The 16533-nt window shown below is 40.9% G+C and overlaps 2 protein-coding genes across 2 annotated transcripts in view; one reads left to right on the forward strand and one right to left on the reverse strand.

The window, feature by feature from the left end:
• Positions 1-7778, forward strand: part of tub (TUB bipartite transcription factor) — a gene marked incomplete at both ends in the record, with an annotated part of 16173 nt that extends 8395 nt beyond the window's left edge. The window contains 6 exons of the mRNA XM_079736667.1: positions 652-843; positions 1236-1348; positions 4034-4148; positions 6524-6622; positions 6957-7128; positions 7645-7778. Coding sequence (XP_079592793.1) covers positions 652-843; positions 1236-1348; positions 4034-4148; positions 6524-6622; positions 6957-7128; positions 7645-7778 — 825 coding nt within the window. The remainder of the gene's footprint in view (positions 1-651; positions 844-1235; positions 1349-4033; positions 4149-6523; positions 6623-6956; positions 7129-7644) is intronic.
• A 3529-nt stretch (positions 7779-11307) lies between these two features.
• On the reverse strand, positions 11308-16088 carry ric3a (RIC3 acetylcholine receptor chaperone a; the record flags this gene model as incomplete). The annotated part of the gene is made up of 7 exons (XM_079736494.1): positions 11308-11595; positions 11644-12158; positions 13156-13319; positions 13843-13939; positions 14770-14854; positions 14982-15199; positions 15968-16088. The coding sequence occupies 7 exons, from the start codon at positions 16086-16088 to the stop codon at positions 11308-11310; spliced, it is 1488 nt and encodes a 495-aa protein (XP_079592620.1).
• Between the last annotated feature and the right edge of the window lie 445 nt (positions 16089-16533).

Raw genomic sequence — 16533 nt, forward strand, 5'->3', positions numbered from 1 at the left:
GAATCTGAAATACCTTTTCATTACTGTCCCCTCTGACTGGTAGGTGAAATATCGGGCTCCTCAAGCTTGTGCATTCAGAGTACTGGAGTGTGAGCCTAACCCTAATCCTAACTCTAGACAAGAGCAATCATTGACAATCATGAATAAATGTTTGATAAATTATTTAATTAATTAAAAAGTTAAGAAAGAACAGACATTTTCCGCAGTAAGACATGATTTCCTTCTTTTTTCCTGACAAAACCTCCCAGATTCTAATCTAATACTAATCTGCCCACAGGCTGTTCGGCACAACTGAGAGAGCCTGGAAAGTTGTAATTTTTTAAATTAAACTAAAACCTATTTATGGATTCGGAATTAAAAGTGATTTATGCATGCACAAATCTTACACCTTGTCTCTTTCAGCCTAAATCACATTGATCGCAAATTACACTTCAAATTTGTAGCTTGACCCAAAAAGGATATATTGTTATATATCGTCATAACGGAGCCAAGTACACATATATATCTGGGATGAATGTAGCAGGGTTGTATTTATTGGCCGGCTTCGCGTCTGTCCCAACCCGCCTGTGTGCTTGGGCTTCAGGGTTAAGACGGAGGCCTGGCTGAAATTGAAGGGCTGTACTCAGGAAATTGGTTTGACTTGTCCTGCAGGAGGCGGCGTCCGTTTCCACCCCCCCGGCCGGAGAGCCCTGCGTGGACGTGGATGACCTCGAGGAGTTCTCCCTGCGCCCGGCCCCCCAGGGTGTGAGAGTGAAGTGCCGCATCACCAGGGATAAGAAGGGGATGGACAGAGGCATGTACCCCACCTACTACCTCCACCTAGAGAGGGAGGACGGCAAGAGGGTGAGAGACCGGCAATCCATGAATCCACTCTCCAGCCAATCAATGATTAGGTTAATTAATGAATCAATCGATGGGTTCATCAATGAATCGATGAATCAATTGATCGATGATGGATTGATCAATGAATCGATGACTCAATTGATCAATGGATGGATTGATCAATGAATCGATGAATCAATTGATCAATGGATGGATTGATCAATGAATCGATGAATGAGTGGCTCAATGAAATGATGGATCGATGAATGATCAATTAATCAATTAATCAGTTGATCATTCAACCAGTTCATTCATCCATCACATGTTATTACAGTTCCATAGTATTTTTTTGAGGAACTGCTATGAATTTTATAATTGCACACTAATCTGTCTCTTGGATGGGCTTGCTCTAGGTGTTCCTGTTAGCCGGCAGGAAGAGAAAAAAGAGTAAAACATCTAATTACCTAATTTCCATTGACCCCACGGATCTGTCTCGAGGGGGAGAAAGCTTCATCGGCAAGCTGAGGTGAGGCCTCAGCGCTTGTTTTTATTTCCCATCGACAGTAATCCACAGAACTGGGTTCATTTTCTGATGGCAATCTATAGGATCTGTGCTGCTTGAAGGTTGCTTCAGACAGCGAGTTAAGTTACCCCATGTATCATGTATATACTGTACAAAAACAAATGAGCCAAATGTATAACGTTAAAACCTTCAGATATGGGAACATCAGGTTCCCACACCTTGTTATCTTAGTCAGAAGCAGATCCTTTTCTCATACACTGGGAACAAAACGTTACATAAGTATCAATTTCATGCGACCCCAGAAAGATACTGAGTATCAATTTGGTTTTGTTGACTGTCGTGTCTCTCTGGAGAGACAGTAATTGGTTTAATGCTTACGCCTGAATGTCCAGGAGGCTGAGGGAGAACATGTTTTCAGCTAGATTTGATTTGCAGCCATGGGGGGAATGAGGAGTTCAATAAGGTCATGAACACACCATGCTGGGACACAGTTAGTCTGTCTACGCATCAAGGAACACACACCATGTACGCACTGTATGTATGCATGTATATAAACTGTAAACATGTTTGTGTGTTCCTACACATTCAGTGTGCGCATGCGTGTATGTGTGTGTATGTTTTAGTATCTGTGTTCGAGACCTCATGCAGGTCTAGTTGAACACGTGGTTTCAAAAATAAATGGATGAGTGATAATTATTTACTTTGAGTTTAAATTGAAGGTTGATGAAAACTCTATGTATTGCTCCTGCCTGCCTTGGCCAGAGCACTCCCGAAAAAAATATTTCTAGTCTCAATTACTTTTTTTCCTTCTTCTCTGGTTAAATAAAGGTAAAATAAATATGATGGGTAATTTAATGAATGGCAATTTAATAATTATAATCTGAATACTGGAAAATAGAGTTTGTTATGTACATGGCTTTGTGTCCTTTCTAGTCTACATCAGGACGGCTTCATACTTGTAGATATTAAGTTAATCATACAATGTTATCATGTCTGCTTTAGTATCTTGTTCCAAGCCCTCGGAGACATGAACCAAACATGGCTCCCTGCCATCCACAATGCAAGCGACGTGCTGAACTGCCTCATTAACATACTGGCCTGGTTTCATCCCCTCAAACCCTGCCCACTTTGAACAAATACTCTGTAATCCACAGTCTGGAGTCAGTTTCCTGAGTGATATTCAGCTTTAATTATTATCAAGCCAATCAGCATCTTGTAGGCGGGACTTCAAAAGCTATTTTTAAAATAAATATCAGCTCACGTTACTTGGAATCGGTATCCGCTTAGTGATTGGTTTAAGTAGAAGCAATCCCCGCCCGCCAGCGGCTCAGACAGAAGAAACATCAGACTAAATTACAAAGTGAAACAAAGTAGAATCTCAGGCTATTAACATTCAGCCTCTACCATTACACTGCACACAAAGCCAACAGTTTAAAGTCTGGTTGAGATGGTTTGCAAACAAAGTCTCATTGATTTGAAACCTGTTTATAACTGAAGAACTGATGAAAGTTGGGAGACAAAACAAGTGATTATGTCAAACGCGACTTTATGGTGTATTACGACCCCAATTACGACCCCAATTAGTTCCCAGGGGGATAAGAGGAGAAACAAAGAATATAGTTTTTCTGTGGGACAAAGAGGTTAGAGGCAAAAGGTTAATTCAATGAATTAAGATATCAAAGCATCACTTTCTCAAATGGGGAAGAGAACACAACGAAACGACACCTGGTTTGGTTGTAGACCAAACTACAACCAAACACCATATAACCAAAGTAGCTCATTCTACCTGTCCCAAGAAATATCACAAAACACAGCACTTCATTCACTAGGTTTCACCCACGCAGCACGCTGACTGCAGGACGGCCCACTGGCCCTGTAAAACTGTCTATACATCACACTCTGCCGGGCACAGGTGCACTCAATTGCCTGATTGCTAGAGTTGCAGGAAGGAGGGGGAAGGGCATCAATCTGGGGAATGAACACAGACAAACCCAAACAGAGCACAACATGACCGTAACTGAGGATTCTTACGGCGGTGCAAAAATAACGCTTGCTGATGTCATAGAAACACTCCACATTGGTTCTCCTTAATTGCACATTGGAGGGGAACTTTTTCATGAATAGCTTGCAATTAGTGAGCTAGTTTGACAAGGTAAAATCACAACTGATATTCAACAGTAATATTTTGGCAATAATGGTTTAAAGGTCCTCAGAATAAATGATAAGGGTAGACTGCAATCTAGTTTAGCGCTAAGAAAGATCATGCTGCAATAATATATCTATTACTGGGATAAATGAGCTAAATGAGCCGTGAGCCTAATGTTCTGGCGACTTAGAATGTCACTTCACACTGTCTTTTGGAACTAGGAGCCTCTTTAATATCTAATAGTGGTACATTCTCTCTCTGTATCCCCCCTCCCTCTTCCTCTCCTTCCCAATGTATTTCCCCACATACTTTACTCTCCCTCTCTCTATCACTCTCCCTCTACCTTTCTCTCCCACTCACTCTCCTTCTCTCCCTCCCTCTCACTCTTCCTTTCACTCCCTCTCTTCTCCTCTGTCTCTTTACATTCTCCCTCTTGCTCTATCTGCCTTTGTTGCTCTCAAACACATACGTAAGTGCTGCTGCTGTTGCTGTTACTGTGTGTGATTTTCTCTTTGTCGTCGTTCTTGTTTCCTCCTGGCCAGGTCCAACCTCATGGGGACCAAGTTCACTGTTTACGACAGCGGTCTGAACCCTGGCAAGAGCACAACCAGCTTGGAAGCCACCAACCTGCGCCAGGAGCTGGCTGCCATCTGCTATGTGAGTCGGGTTCAACCATTAGTATTTTTTTATTTAACCTTGTTTGTGTTATTGATATTTAAACCTGCACTGTGGAACTTTTCTTCACTCCATTAAAGAACTAATCAGAATAATTTATGTGAAGCTTCTCAAGAATATAATGTACCCATCCACCAGTCAAACTATCCAGGGAATCTTTATATATAAATAGCTCTGTTGTCGTCCAATTTGGCCCCAACTATACACGATGGGAAAATCTTAGAACACTGAAAATAATAGGGCTACTAACTACTACTATTTAGCTACAATTCAGGCCAATTGAGGCTGCTAATGGGGAAACGTACACATGCACATGCAGGTTTAGCATTTATTTTACACGGGTGACCTGGCCAAGACAGCAGCAGAATACAATAAAATAGATAAAGCATACAGTAAACAACAATCAACATCACATTAGAAAACATTATTTTACACACTGAAGCGTTCAGTCCCATCTTTCACCATGGACTTATATCGTGTCAGAGAGACGCTTTCCCATAGTCTCTTGTTTTTAAGCATCTTCCATAATGAGGGGCCTGAAACTAGATGACTTTCTGGCAAACTTCTGTCCTCACATAAGGGACAGTCGTTCATTTGGTCATTTGTCCATACCATGACATCATAGTTAGTGTCTCTCCTGTGACACTCAAACATCCCTAATGCACTAAGCACTAATGTTATCTGGGATTCAGCACTCCCACTATGTGACAGCAGAACTACCGGGGGAAGATGGCACAGAGCCTTGGCCGGAAACCAACAACTACAAGGGTTACGCCTTGTTTGCTATTTCGTTATGGAGATATTCTCAAAAAGAAAATTCAATTGAGGGATTATAATTAGTTTACTTCTATAGTGGCCAACCTGCCTTGTGTTGATTTGAAATCTATACAGGCACCTTTTCTTTTTACATTTGACCACTCCTGGCCAAGTTTGTGTTCTCCAATTACACGCTTACAGTGAAAGAGAATGAAACGTCCCGTTCACCCAGATTTCAGTTTGTCTCCTATCAGACTTGAGATTTGTAAGACTGCCAATAGGGTGTCAACTCATCGGCCAAATATGGGTTGACTATGTCAACGTTATATTATGGTCTGCCAAGTAGGAAGAGATATATTTTTGTATTAAATATAATAAATATAGTAAATATATTTATATAGTATATATATAGTAAATATATTATAGTATAGTATAGTATAGTATAAGTATGTATCGTAAATATAGTAAATATAATAAATGTATAGAAATAATGGACAGAACAGAATTTCTTAATTTTTAATAAAAGCACAACATATAACTGAGGGATGTATCCACTACACGCCAGCCAAATATCTTGTCCGGAAAAGGTCAAAAATGTATTAATATCAACCAAAATACCCAATCTTGAAAGGACTTGTGGTTTGGAACTCTGCAAACTCTACCCATCTATTCGCATTAGTAGGCTATTGGTGATATCAATCCCCTTGCCACCTTCTTCATCCAAACCTCTCAATAAGATTCATTATTAGCGCATGCAAGAGTGGAATTACGGTCAGTCTCCATTCTCAGGCCCTGGAGTGGTACCAGTGATATATTGTGCTACCGTCAGAAACATTGAAATGGCTTTTAACAAATGAACAGGCATAGAAAGAAGGTTGTCTCCTAGGGATTGTACATCAGAATGCATAATCTTTTGGTGGCAATATTAGAGCACCCATGAGAGCTGTAGTACCACCATAAATCAAAGTAATTATAATGGTACCTAGGTTAATGAAGTCTTTGTTTTGCCACGTGTCGCATGAAAAATCTAGTGGCAGTTTCAAACACAACAATGTCTCCTCATAATGACAAATCATTTCACAATTAATTACTAAACAATGACCAACAAAACATAAATGCTAATACCGGATGCTCCTATGCTCCCAAAATGGCAGCGGTCATTGCAATGTAACTTTGCAATGTACAAGCCCTCTTGTGAGACACAACCTATAGGAGTTTGTTCCTGCTATGGAGGAGGCTGCAGTTTCTGTAGCATATGGGTAAAATAAACCTTCAAAAAATAAGCCATTTAAAAACTTTACTTGGACAGAAAGTATTTCAATCTTTAAAAAAAACGAGTGTACTAGAAGTATGGTCCTAAAAGTGCAGTCCTAGAAATACGGTCCTGAAACTACAGCCCCCTCTATTGCAGTAACATACTATTGACCAACAGGCCGATCGAGGCTGCAACCTCTAAACATGGCGCGTTCGCCATAGCTCTACAGCAAGGTGTGACATCAACTTCTGAATTTCCTATTGATATATTTGAACAGCATTTATATCTTATAAGTCATACCTCATTCAGTCATTGAATATTTCATTCATATTTCTTCCAAAAATAGGAAACCAATGTCCTAGGGTTCAAAGGACCCCGCAAGATGAGTGTCATCATTCCTGGAATGAACATGGATCATGAGAGGGTCTCAATTCGTCCACGAAACGTACGTTGTATCAATGTATCCCTCATATATACTATATACTGTACACAATATAATATTCACTATGTTTTTTTGGTGTATAGGACAGCGAGTGTGTGTGTGTGTAAATACATTGAAGCGTGCAGTTATTTGTTTTTAATAACTGTAAAAAAGGATAAATACAATTAGTTTTGATAATAATATATTTCTTTTATTATTTTGAAAGTGGGGTCAGGTGGGTTCAGGGGGCGCCAGGCGGTGGCCAGGCGGTGGCCAGGCGGTGGCCAGGTCGGGCCGGATGGGGTGAGGCAGGGGGTTGGGTTCCCCCCATTAAAGCTTTTGGGTTCTGGTTCCGTAGGACCATGAGTCCCTGCTGGCCCGCTGGCAGAACAAAAGCACGGAGAGCGTGATCGAGCTGCACAACAAGACTCCTGTGTGGAACGACGACACCCAGTCCTACGTGCTCAACTTCCACGGGAGAGTCACGCAGGCGTCCGTCAAGAATTTCCAGATCATCCACGACAACGACCGTGAGTTACAGATTATTTATATGCACGATAACGTTTTATTTATTCTCCATATGCCAGAAGTACACAAATAATGATATGTGGGACTCATCCCACACAGACACGAGGAATGGGCTTTAATTGGACATTTTGTGAGCCAGTATGTGTTAGTGTCTGGAAAATACTGGCTGCTGTTCATCACTCACACTGGAGTGGGTGTGGTGTCACCCCCCCACACACACACACACACATGGGCAGCTTGGCTGCAACTAATTATTGTGATTTAAAATAACCCTTATTATTATAGTTGTTATCATACATCAATTATTTATACTGTAGCCTATAACACCGAAAGGTAATTGGGTTATTGGTACAATATACAGTCTGCAGTGTATACCACTTTATCTTTGCTGTTATGTCACTTGTTCTCATGAATAATTTGTAGTTTTCCTGAAGTTAACGCAGAACACATCTCTGTTTGTACTTTGTTGCTATAAAAGGATGTCCAGTTATTTGTAATGATGTTCTTTTCTCTCACAGCTGACTACATCGTGATGCAGTTTGGCCGTGTAGCAGAGGATATCTTCACCATGGACTATAACTACCCGATGTGTGCCCTGCAAGCCTTTGCCATTGCTCTCTCCAGCTTCGACAGCAAGTTGGCCTGTGAGTAGCAGCATCCACATCCAGCTTCCTACTCCTGAAGGACTTGAAGATTATCAAGAGTGAGCCCATCATGCTCTCGTTCGTTCTGCAGTTTCTGCCCCCTTGTGGTTGGTCTGAGAAGTGCGCTGAAAAAAATAACCGAATTATGACATATATATATAAGAGTGCCGTTTGTGGCTCAGCGTCTGAAAGGATTTTGGTCGGTAAAACGGAACAAGCACAACGAGTAATCCACTATCAATGTCTTTTCTAACCACATCTTTGTCATTTTCTTTCTTGTTTCCTTTCGCTCTATGTGTAACATTCAGTGTGAATTATAGCACTAACCGCTCCCCTTCTCTTCAGTTTCATGGAATTAAAGGGATTTATCTAATCTTTAGGTAGGCTGCAGCTGTCGATAAAAGGAGAAAAGTTCAAACAGTTCCTCAAGCATGAATATTGCTCATACAGTCCTTGAGTTACAACTAACTTGTAAAAAAAATAACATGCACGTCAGATATTTAGTATTTATGTTCAGCACAAGTTTTATTTATGTCCGTCTTCTTTTCACCTCAATCGATAGTTTGGTGGATCTGTAAAAACAAATATGTCTCCGCACTAAAGTACTTTTGGTACATGAACAGAGCAAAGTCATTTTCAGTAAAAGGAAAAATGCCTTTGCTATAATGGATCAAAATCCATGACAAACACTTTCTAGGTAAGATTCACATATGAAGTCTTACTTACTTGGTCATAAGAAATAAGAATACAATTAATTAGATAAACACTTACAAATGCAGATTTGTTTTAGAAAAGACATACAATATATTTTGTATAAGTGATCAGGGTGTCATATTCTTATGTCATACAAGATTTTATTGAAAAACTCTTGATTTATAAATGAATGGGATGTATGGATTAAATGATTAGTGGATGATTAGCAAAGCAAGTTGAATGATGACAGAAATTAACTAAAATACTTGTATCAAAACATTTGGCTTCCAAGTTTCCCGGTTGAAAAGTAAGCAAATTTTGTCTTTCACAAAGATAAGCAAGTAAAACTCATTCCATCATGTTAATGTTGTATACCATTTGAACTAGGAAGTTTGTCTCCCTTTTGCTTCAATACATGTTGGTTCCCTGAAGGATGATGAACCCAGCCCCTCTCCCTCAATCCCATCTCTCTCACTCCCCTCTCTCTCACTCCCCTCTCTCTCACTCCCCTCTCTGTCACTTTCCCTCTCCATCGCTCCCCTCTCCCTAACTCACCCCTTGCACTGTTCCACAGAACTTGTGTAAAATACTGTGTCCCCCGATCGCTGTCTTAGAATGTACTGTGTTGAATGAAAGGTGCACTTTACCTTAAAGTCTATGGCAGATGAGTTATAGCTGTGCAAACATTATTGTGCCTTCGACGACTAATGAGCTGAGCTTAAAGTGAGCAAATGGCCGTGTAGCCGGACTTAAAAAAAAAGCACTCTTGTTAGGTGTTAAATCAGTGAATTAAATCTTCTAATGCACAATACTAACAGGTTGAGTGTGGGCTTGGATAGCAAACAAATGGAAGATAGGAACAAAAAAAACACCTCTGATCATTGGAATTCATTTTGATAAATATCCTGCCAGCTAGGAATTACAGATTGCATTATAAAAGCCTCAACACTCTTTATACTCTGCAGTTAATGACCTTTGCGTTCTTTTTCTGATAAGATTCAAGCCTGGCCCACAAAAGGCTCTTGGATGAAGGTTTGACTACTGCCCCACAAAGTAGTTCCATGTTGTAGCAGTACAGTTATACCAATACATGTTTGCAACGTCAATATAGACTAGTATACTAACCACATGTTCTGTCTCACATTGATTTTATACTCGGCCCATCAAGAACAAAGCATAGAGCTGATTGTGAGCATGTTCTAGATTATGTGGCAAAGGATTACTGATTTTCATATGAGCTAATTGAACAAACCTCCTCTTGCTTTTTATGGGTTAGATGAAATAATTTCACAGACATAAGACAGTATTTTGTATTTTATTATCATTAAATATAATCATTTGCTAAATGAAGGTTAAAGAGCATAGAAACAATCACCGGATGTTCTCAAGTGTTACCGTGGGTTTTAAAGAGCTCTTGAATCCAATGTGTTATTCTTGTAATTAATGTGTCATATTTTAAAATGTTCCAAACAAATTATTGATACTCCTGCAAGAGACTGCTTTTCATACATATTCCTAGGAACCAGATGTTCCTTCACTACATAAGTGTTTCTAGTGATTTTGTTGTAAAATGTGTAAAATGTGTAAAAGATACAGTGTTTGTATACATCCAGTTATCACAAAATAAACGTACATTGATTTGACTATTCTTTGCATTTATTGATATAATGTGCTCATTAAGTCATTTAGGAACAGAGCACATGATTTGTTGACAAATACAAAGCAGGATCTACTCTCTCTTTACATTTGAGCTATTCCATCATGTTCCACTAAAATTGATCTAAACAGCAACTTTACACAAGCTTTAAGTTGTTAACATCTTCATTTCATTTTACAAGAGGTAAAACATACAGAAGCTTAAGTTGGTGTAAGAAGTATCTTTGCTTTGTGGAGGGACTGTGAAATAATCATTCTGTGTGTTAAATTAATAATAATATCATACATAATTTACCTTCGTCCTCCCGTACAAACAGATACTTTCAGCGGTTTTGTTTGTTGCAAGTAACACCTTTAGTCTAAGCAATACACGTCATTCTTTCTACTATAGAGACAGAGCCATAGGTACATTTTAAACATTTAAGATTCATCATCTTTAAAATGGTCACTGCCATTAAGTTACGATTGAGGTTCTGTCCTCGTGTCATAGTGTGGCCAATATCCGTTTGACTCAACATCTTATGGGAACTATTGTATTCCATACATCCAATAGATGGAGCCAAAGATATCATAGCAAGTCAAGTTTTGGTCACAAAATTGTGTTGGAAGTTGGACTCAGTAGCCATTTTTAAACAACAGCGGAAAATATATTTTTAATCTGGTATTCAATTGCTAATAATTTCCTTCCTACTCTTTGAACTTCTTCTTGATCATTTTTTTTCTTTCAAGTTGTCCTATGTTATTGTGATACGGTTGTGCTGAACTGTGAAAGCACTTTGAAGTGCAAAGTCTGTATGAAAGGTGCTATATAAATAAAGTTATTAAGTTGTAAAAAATATAAATAAAGTTATTATTATTTAGTCTGGAACGGTCATCAAGTTCTCTTGAGATATATTTATTGAGTGTTTTTTAGGTATTCAGCTCACGCCAACTTATATGTTAATCTTTCAGAAAACATACACACTGTATTCTGCTGACGTTGCCTAAACTTTCCATGCCTTTTACTGCTTAGGGCCGATCGTATGTCTACAAAAATGTAAACAAACCACATTTTGGAAGATTCCAAAGGAGTCCTTTATTTAGATAAGGTGAAGAGGCGAAGAAAAACATATGACACTTTAAGAAATAAAGTTAAACCAAGCTAGGGCAGGGAGGGGGACATATGGGAGAGGTGTAGATAAAGCCGGTTCATGTGGGTCTCCTGCTCCTCAAGCCAGTGAGTCCTGCGATCCCAGGCCCCAGGGCCGGGTCTGGCGGGACCAGCTGCTCTGTGCCCCCCAGAGGATCCTCCAGCATCAGCAGGTAGTCCCCGCTCTGCTCCTCTGCCTCCGCCTCCGGGTCTACAGACTCCTCCAGGCTGAACAACAAGCTCTCCGCCTCCATCACAGGGTCCTCCTCGTCTGTCTCTTCTTCTGCAGGGTCATGTCCTTCACCCTCCTCCTCCTCCTCCTCCTCCTCGTCCTCTTCCTCGTCCTCTTCCTCCGACTCCTCCTCCTCGTTGTCTTCCATCTCCTCCGTTGCTACGGTCTCCTTCTCCTTCTCCTTGTCGTTGTGGTCCTCTCTGGGGTAGCGGAAGACGTCTCGTTGGTCACTGAAGCTGATGTGCTTTGCACCCGGCTCTCGCCTCCGTATCTCCTCGCTCACTTCCATGCCCAGCCTCTCCTCCTCTTCTTCTCCAGTGTGCAGGAGGGTAGGAGAGCTGAGCAGAAGCCTTTTCTCTGCTTCCTCCACCTCATCCTCCTCCTGTTCGTCTTCCTTATCTTCCTCCTCCTCTATTTCTAAATCTACCTCCTCCTCTTCCTCTTCCTCCTCCTCGTCATTCTCCTCCTCATCCTCCTCCTCCTCGTCCTCGTCCTCCTCCTCCTCATGGACGATGTGTAGCTTCCTATCCAAAATCTCCTCCTCTTCCGGCTCCATCCTCTCGGCCAGAGCCTCGGCAGTCGGCAAGGGGAACTCAGGCACCTTCAGGATGACCGTGGCACAGCCGCTGTCCTTGCGGGCCCCCTCGGGGTGATCTGGGTAGGTCTCCGCGTCGTAGCCTAGCATGGAGCACAAAACCACACAACCGCACAATTACAACAGGTGAACCCGAACGACGCTGCCCGAGATATCGGGAAGCACCGATCAGGTAGCCTCCCGAAGCCAGCCTGAATCTCACAAGCTGGCTATAGATTTTGACTTGAGATATTAGCTTGGAACACGCCTGAGGGGAGGGCAGCTTTGCTCCTTATGGATCCCTGTGCTCCATATGAAGCTTGGTTAGTGAACCCATAATGACTTGTGTTCATACATGGTTCATACAGGGCACACGTGGGGGCTAGGCTCCGAACAACCTTCCTCAGCCATCAGCAAACCCAGCCGAGAGATCTAGATGATGACGAAACCGGCCAGCCGTTCTGGACATTTCTACAGTGGCTTAATTTATATCATTAATATTTACGCTGCTTTGGAATTTGATTTAATTGAACGCTGTACATTCAATGATGAATGAAAATGGGAGCAATTGGTTCATAGTGTTTACTTATGAAATACAGGATCCAGGATCCGGCTGCAAAGTAAGTTTGGCAGAACTTCCAGACCCAATGAGCAAAGTTCATATCGTCTGGCTGTGCAAGAATACTGGTCAGTATTAAATGGAGCCAATACCATCACTGATTTGTTTGTGGTGTGATCTGCCGATCACTAATCCAAACATGATTTAGATTACATTTGTGTACAAATGTGTGTTGTGTCTGGTTATAATAGCAATGTGTCTGCTTTTCTCGGGACAGCTCTTGCACTCTTTCAAATTATGCCATTATCCCTGTTGTCCCCGCTGTAGTGAATGTTGATGGTGTCATAGCCACAGCTGTTGTGCTGAGTGTTCTCCCCCTGTGTCTGCCACACCCCCTGTCTGTCTCTGTCCTGTGCCAGCCACACCTCGACTGTTCACATCTGGCCTGCATCAGCACATCAACAAGGTGAGCAAGGTGGTATCTGCTAAAGACATTTCTTAGGAACAGGGACTACTGTGAGTCAGGTAGTCAGTGTGTTGACCTTCCCAGTCGGCCGTGTAGGGCACCTCCTCCGCCTCCATCTCCGGGGAGCCGATCTCTAGCCGGCCCTCCTGGATCACCTGGGTGATGTGTTTCAGCTGCTTCAGAAGCTTCTCCTCCTTCTTGGACACTGACCTCTTACTCTTCTTCTTCCAGCTCTTGCTTCTAAGCAGAAAACAGCCATGTAAATTGTGCTGTGAATGTCTTCTCGCATGTTGTCTTTATGGGTGATTTCAAATAAGTACGACACCTGCCAAGGAAATATACTGAAATATATTTATTGAGTTCAATGAGAAATATATTTCTCAATCAATCTTTCAACAGCCGAACTGGAACCCAAAGAACTGCTCGTCCCTGCAGGCCTTCAGCAGAAGTGACCGTAGTGGCCACCGATCACTCTTCAATCTCGTCACATACATCACAATATATATGGGAATGCAGTACTCTAAACTGAAGAAATGTCAACAACCCAAACTAATTAAATCAAGCAGCCCAAATAAATGAAAATAATCATTAAATCAGTTGCTCATTTATGCATCATTGATCAGAGCATTTCAAGTAAAATAAAAAAATATAGAGCATATTTGCTTACTAAATCCAAATCTTCATGAAAACGGACATATTGCATTCTTAATGGCAGCATTGGTCAGTGTTTCCTAAAATAAGACTGTTAAATAAAATGACTTACTTGCCAGAAGCAGATCGCTTCCCAGAGACAATCTCCTCCATCTCCCTCTCAGTCTCCAACAGTTGTTCTTGCAGCCTGATCAGCTCATATTCATTTGCTAAGAGACATAAGGAGGAAAATAACTGTGATGTTACTGACTTACTCAAGCACATCTCTCTCTCTCTCTCTCTCTCTCTCTCTCTCTCGCTCTCTCTCTCTCTCTCTCTCTCTCTATCTCTTTCACCCCCTCTTGCAGGCTCTTGTGTATATAAGGAGGAATGAAAAATTATTTTCCCCCGCCTTTCAAGTCTCCAGTGACTATAATCACACACCCTAATATGCAAGCTTTACTCATCAAACCAATTATTATGAAAGTGTTAAGAAAGTCCTCCAGATCTGATTGGCGTCTCATTCAATATCCCACAGGCACCAAGTGTTATCCGAAACAAGTGGGAAAAAAGGTTCACTGAAATTAATAATCTCAAAAGAATACAATTATGCCTCATTATAACGACTGCGACATCAGAGTTCATCGCCACATTCATTTAATGTGACATCTTGGCTCAACAGTGATTGAATCAAAACGTGTCACATTGGGTTTGGATAAGATGTTTTGTACGAGTGTAATTTGTTAGAAATGGCAAAGTCATCCGTCAGCGATTAGTGAGGGAAATGCCTTGTGAGGATATCTGTTCTCTGTTGACTGCGCCCTCCTCGGGATGAGACAATTTCTGTGAATGCACCACTTCTCGATGAAGGATAAACGTAGGGAGGGAGGGAACACTTCGCTGGTAGTTACTAAATCTTGCTCTTTTTTTACAACTCGACAATCTTACCTAGAACACCTTCAATCTGAAAAAAAGTTACGTAAAACTGTTTATCACAAAGCCCTAAAACACAAGTGTGTTTTTTGCGTGATCCACATCTTCTTCACATTGATGCACTTACCCAGCTTGCTCCCCATATTATCACGCCTAAATGTAGAACAAGAGTATTCCGATTTCACTTTCTTCCCTTTAGGTTTACATGTCAACTGCAAACAGAAAGAAAGAAAGAAACATCAGAAAAATATTTTTCAAACGTCAATTAGGAAAGAATAAATATATATATATATATTATTACCCTTAATACAAAATAAAAGAAAAATAACACTAATTCACCTTATATATGATGTAAAGTATGTAAAGTAGAATTCCGAATCCATATATGGGGATGACTTGACCAAACAGGTTTTGTTTCTTGGCCCTCCCCTTGCCTGTCACTTTGGCCAGGGCTTCAGCACTCTGGATCTTAATGTAGGGGGGCTTCTCCCCCCACTGCTCAGGATCCTCTGGTGCTGAGAGACGGCGGATCGTAGGAGGATAGAACCCAGGGCCCACTAGGGGACAGGAGAGGATGTTGTCATGACAACATCCCTTTCCCCCCCCCCACACACACAGCTGATGATATGGATTGATTTGTTTGTTTTGTATTAAATAAATGAGCAAGAATGATTCCCATACGCCCATACGTCAAAGCTCCATTGTTTAAGTTGGGACTGGCCTTACTCTGGCAAATACATGATTGAATGAACTGTAGTCTACGCTTTGGATGACTGAGGCATTCATTAAAGCTTTAAAAACAAGGTTCAATAGACTATCAAGTTTACTCAGGATACATATCAAGTTGACTCATATATCAAGTGTACTCAGATCTCTGTTAGCCTATTAGCATTAGGCCCAGTTGTAGCAGTTAGGCATAGTAGTATCAGGAATTATTTTTGTCTGTATTTATTATAACAACTTTTATCCTGATTAGTAAATAGTATTCAACTAACATATGATTTTAATGTTGCATGATCATTGAATTAAATTGTTAATCAGGTGTGCTTTACAGTAGTATGTCTGCAGTCAATAAAAAGTCATAAAATTCAATGGCAAGTGGTAACCTGGTTTTCTAAATTAAACTACCATTTTATTTTAAAGTATTTGTTTTTGGAAACCGACGAATACATTTCATACCATGGTCGTTTCATGAAAAGGTTGGCTGGCTTACTTTGTAACATCTGGCGACATCAACAACAACATCAGCAACAGCAGCGAAAGCAACAGTGATGGCGCATTATAATGATGATGGATGGAAGATGATCTGATAAGCCCTGTCTTACCCTCGATCGGCTGCCCTATTTCACTTTTCCCTCTGGATAAAAATATTTTAGGGAGGAAAAGAGAAACGCACAGCACGGAACACGATATCAGCGTCACCTTCTGGCAAGTTGTGATCGACATGTTACTTTTATCCTAGTGTTTTTTTCATGAAATATAAAACGAACATCCGGAGATGTGCGAAGTTATCAGCCGCTCGGATTCGACGAATTGACGGTCTGACGAATTGACGGTGAGCGCACTCTAGGTGCGTTTACTGTGGACGGCCGGCAGGGGGCAGTGCAGTCTAGACCCACAGCTCGGCTACACCTGTTTTCGCCACTGCTCTGCGATTTGTTAGAAAGGAAACAAAAAACATGGCCACATGCGGCATACAGAACGTTCATAGAAGATGTAGGCCAATAGGCTTACTTTTAGAATGAATGGAACAAATAAAGATAAAGATTAGGATAACTTTCCACAAACTATAGCGACATTCTGTTTATCTATGTGGTCAGTTGGGATGAAGTCAAGGTAAGAATTTGAGGCAAAGAAATAGCTCTTCTTTTTGTATCAATGTATCTATAAG

The sequence above is a fragment of the Pollachius pollachius genome, assembly GCF_949987615.1.
Source record: "Pollachius pollachius genome assembly, chromosome: 5".
NCBI lineage: Eukaryota > Metazoa > Chordata > Actinopteri > Gadiformes > Gadidae > Pollachius > Pollachius pollachius.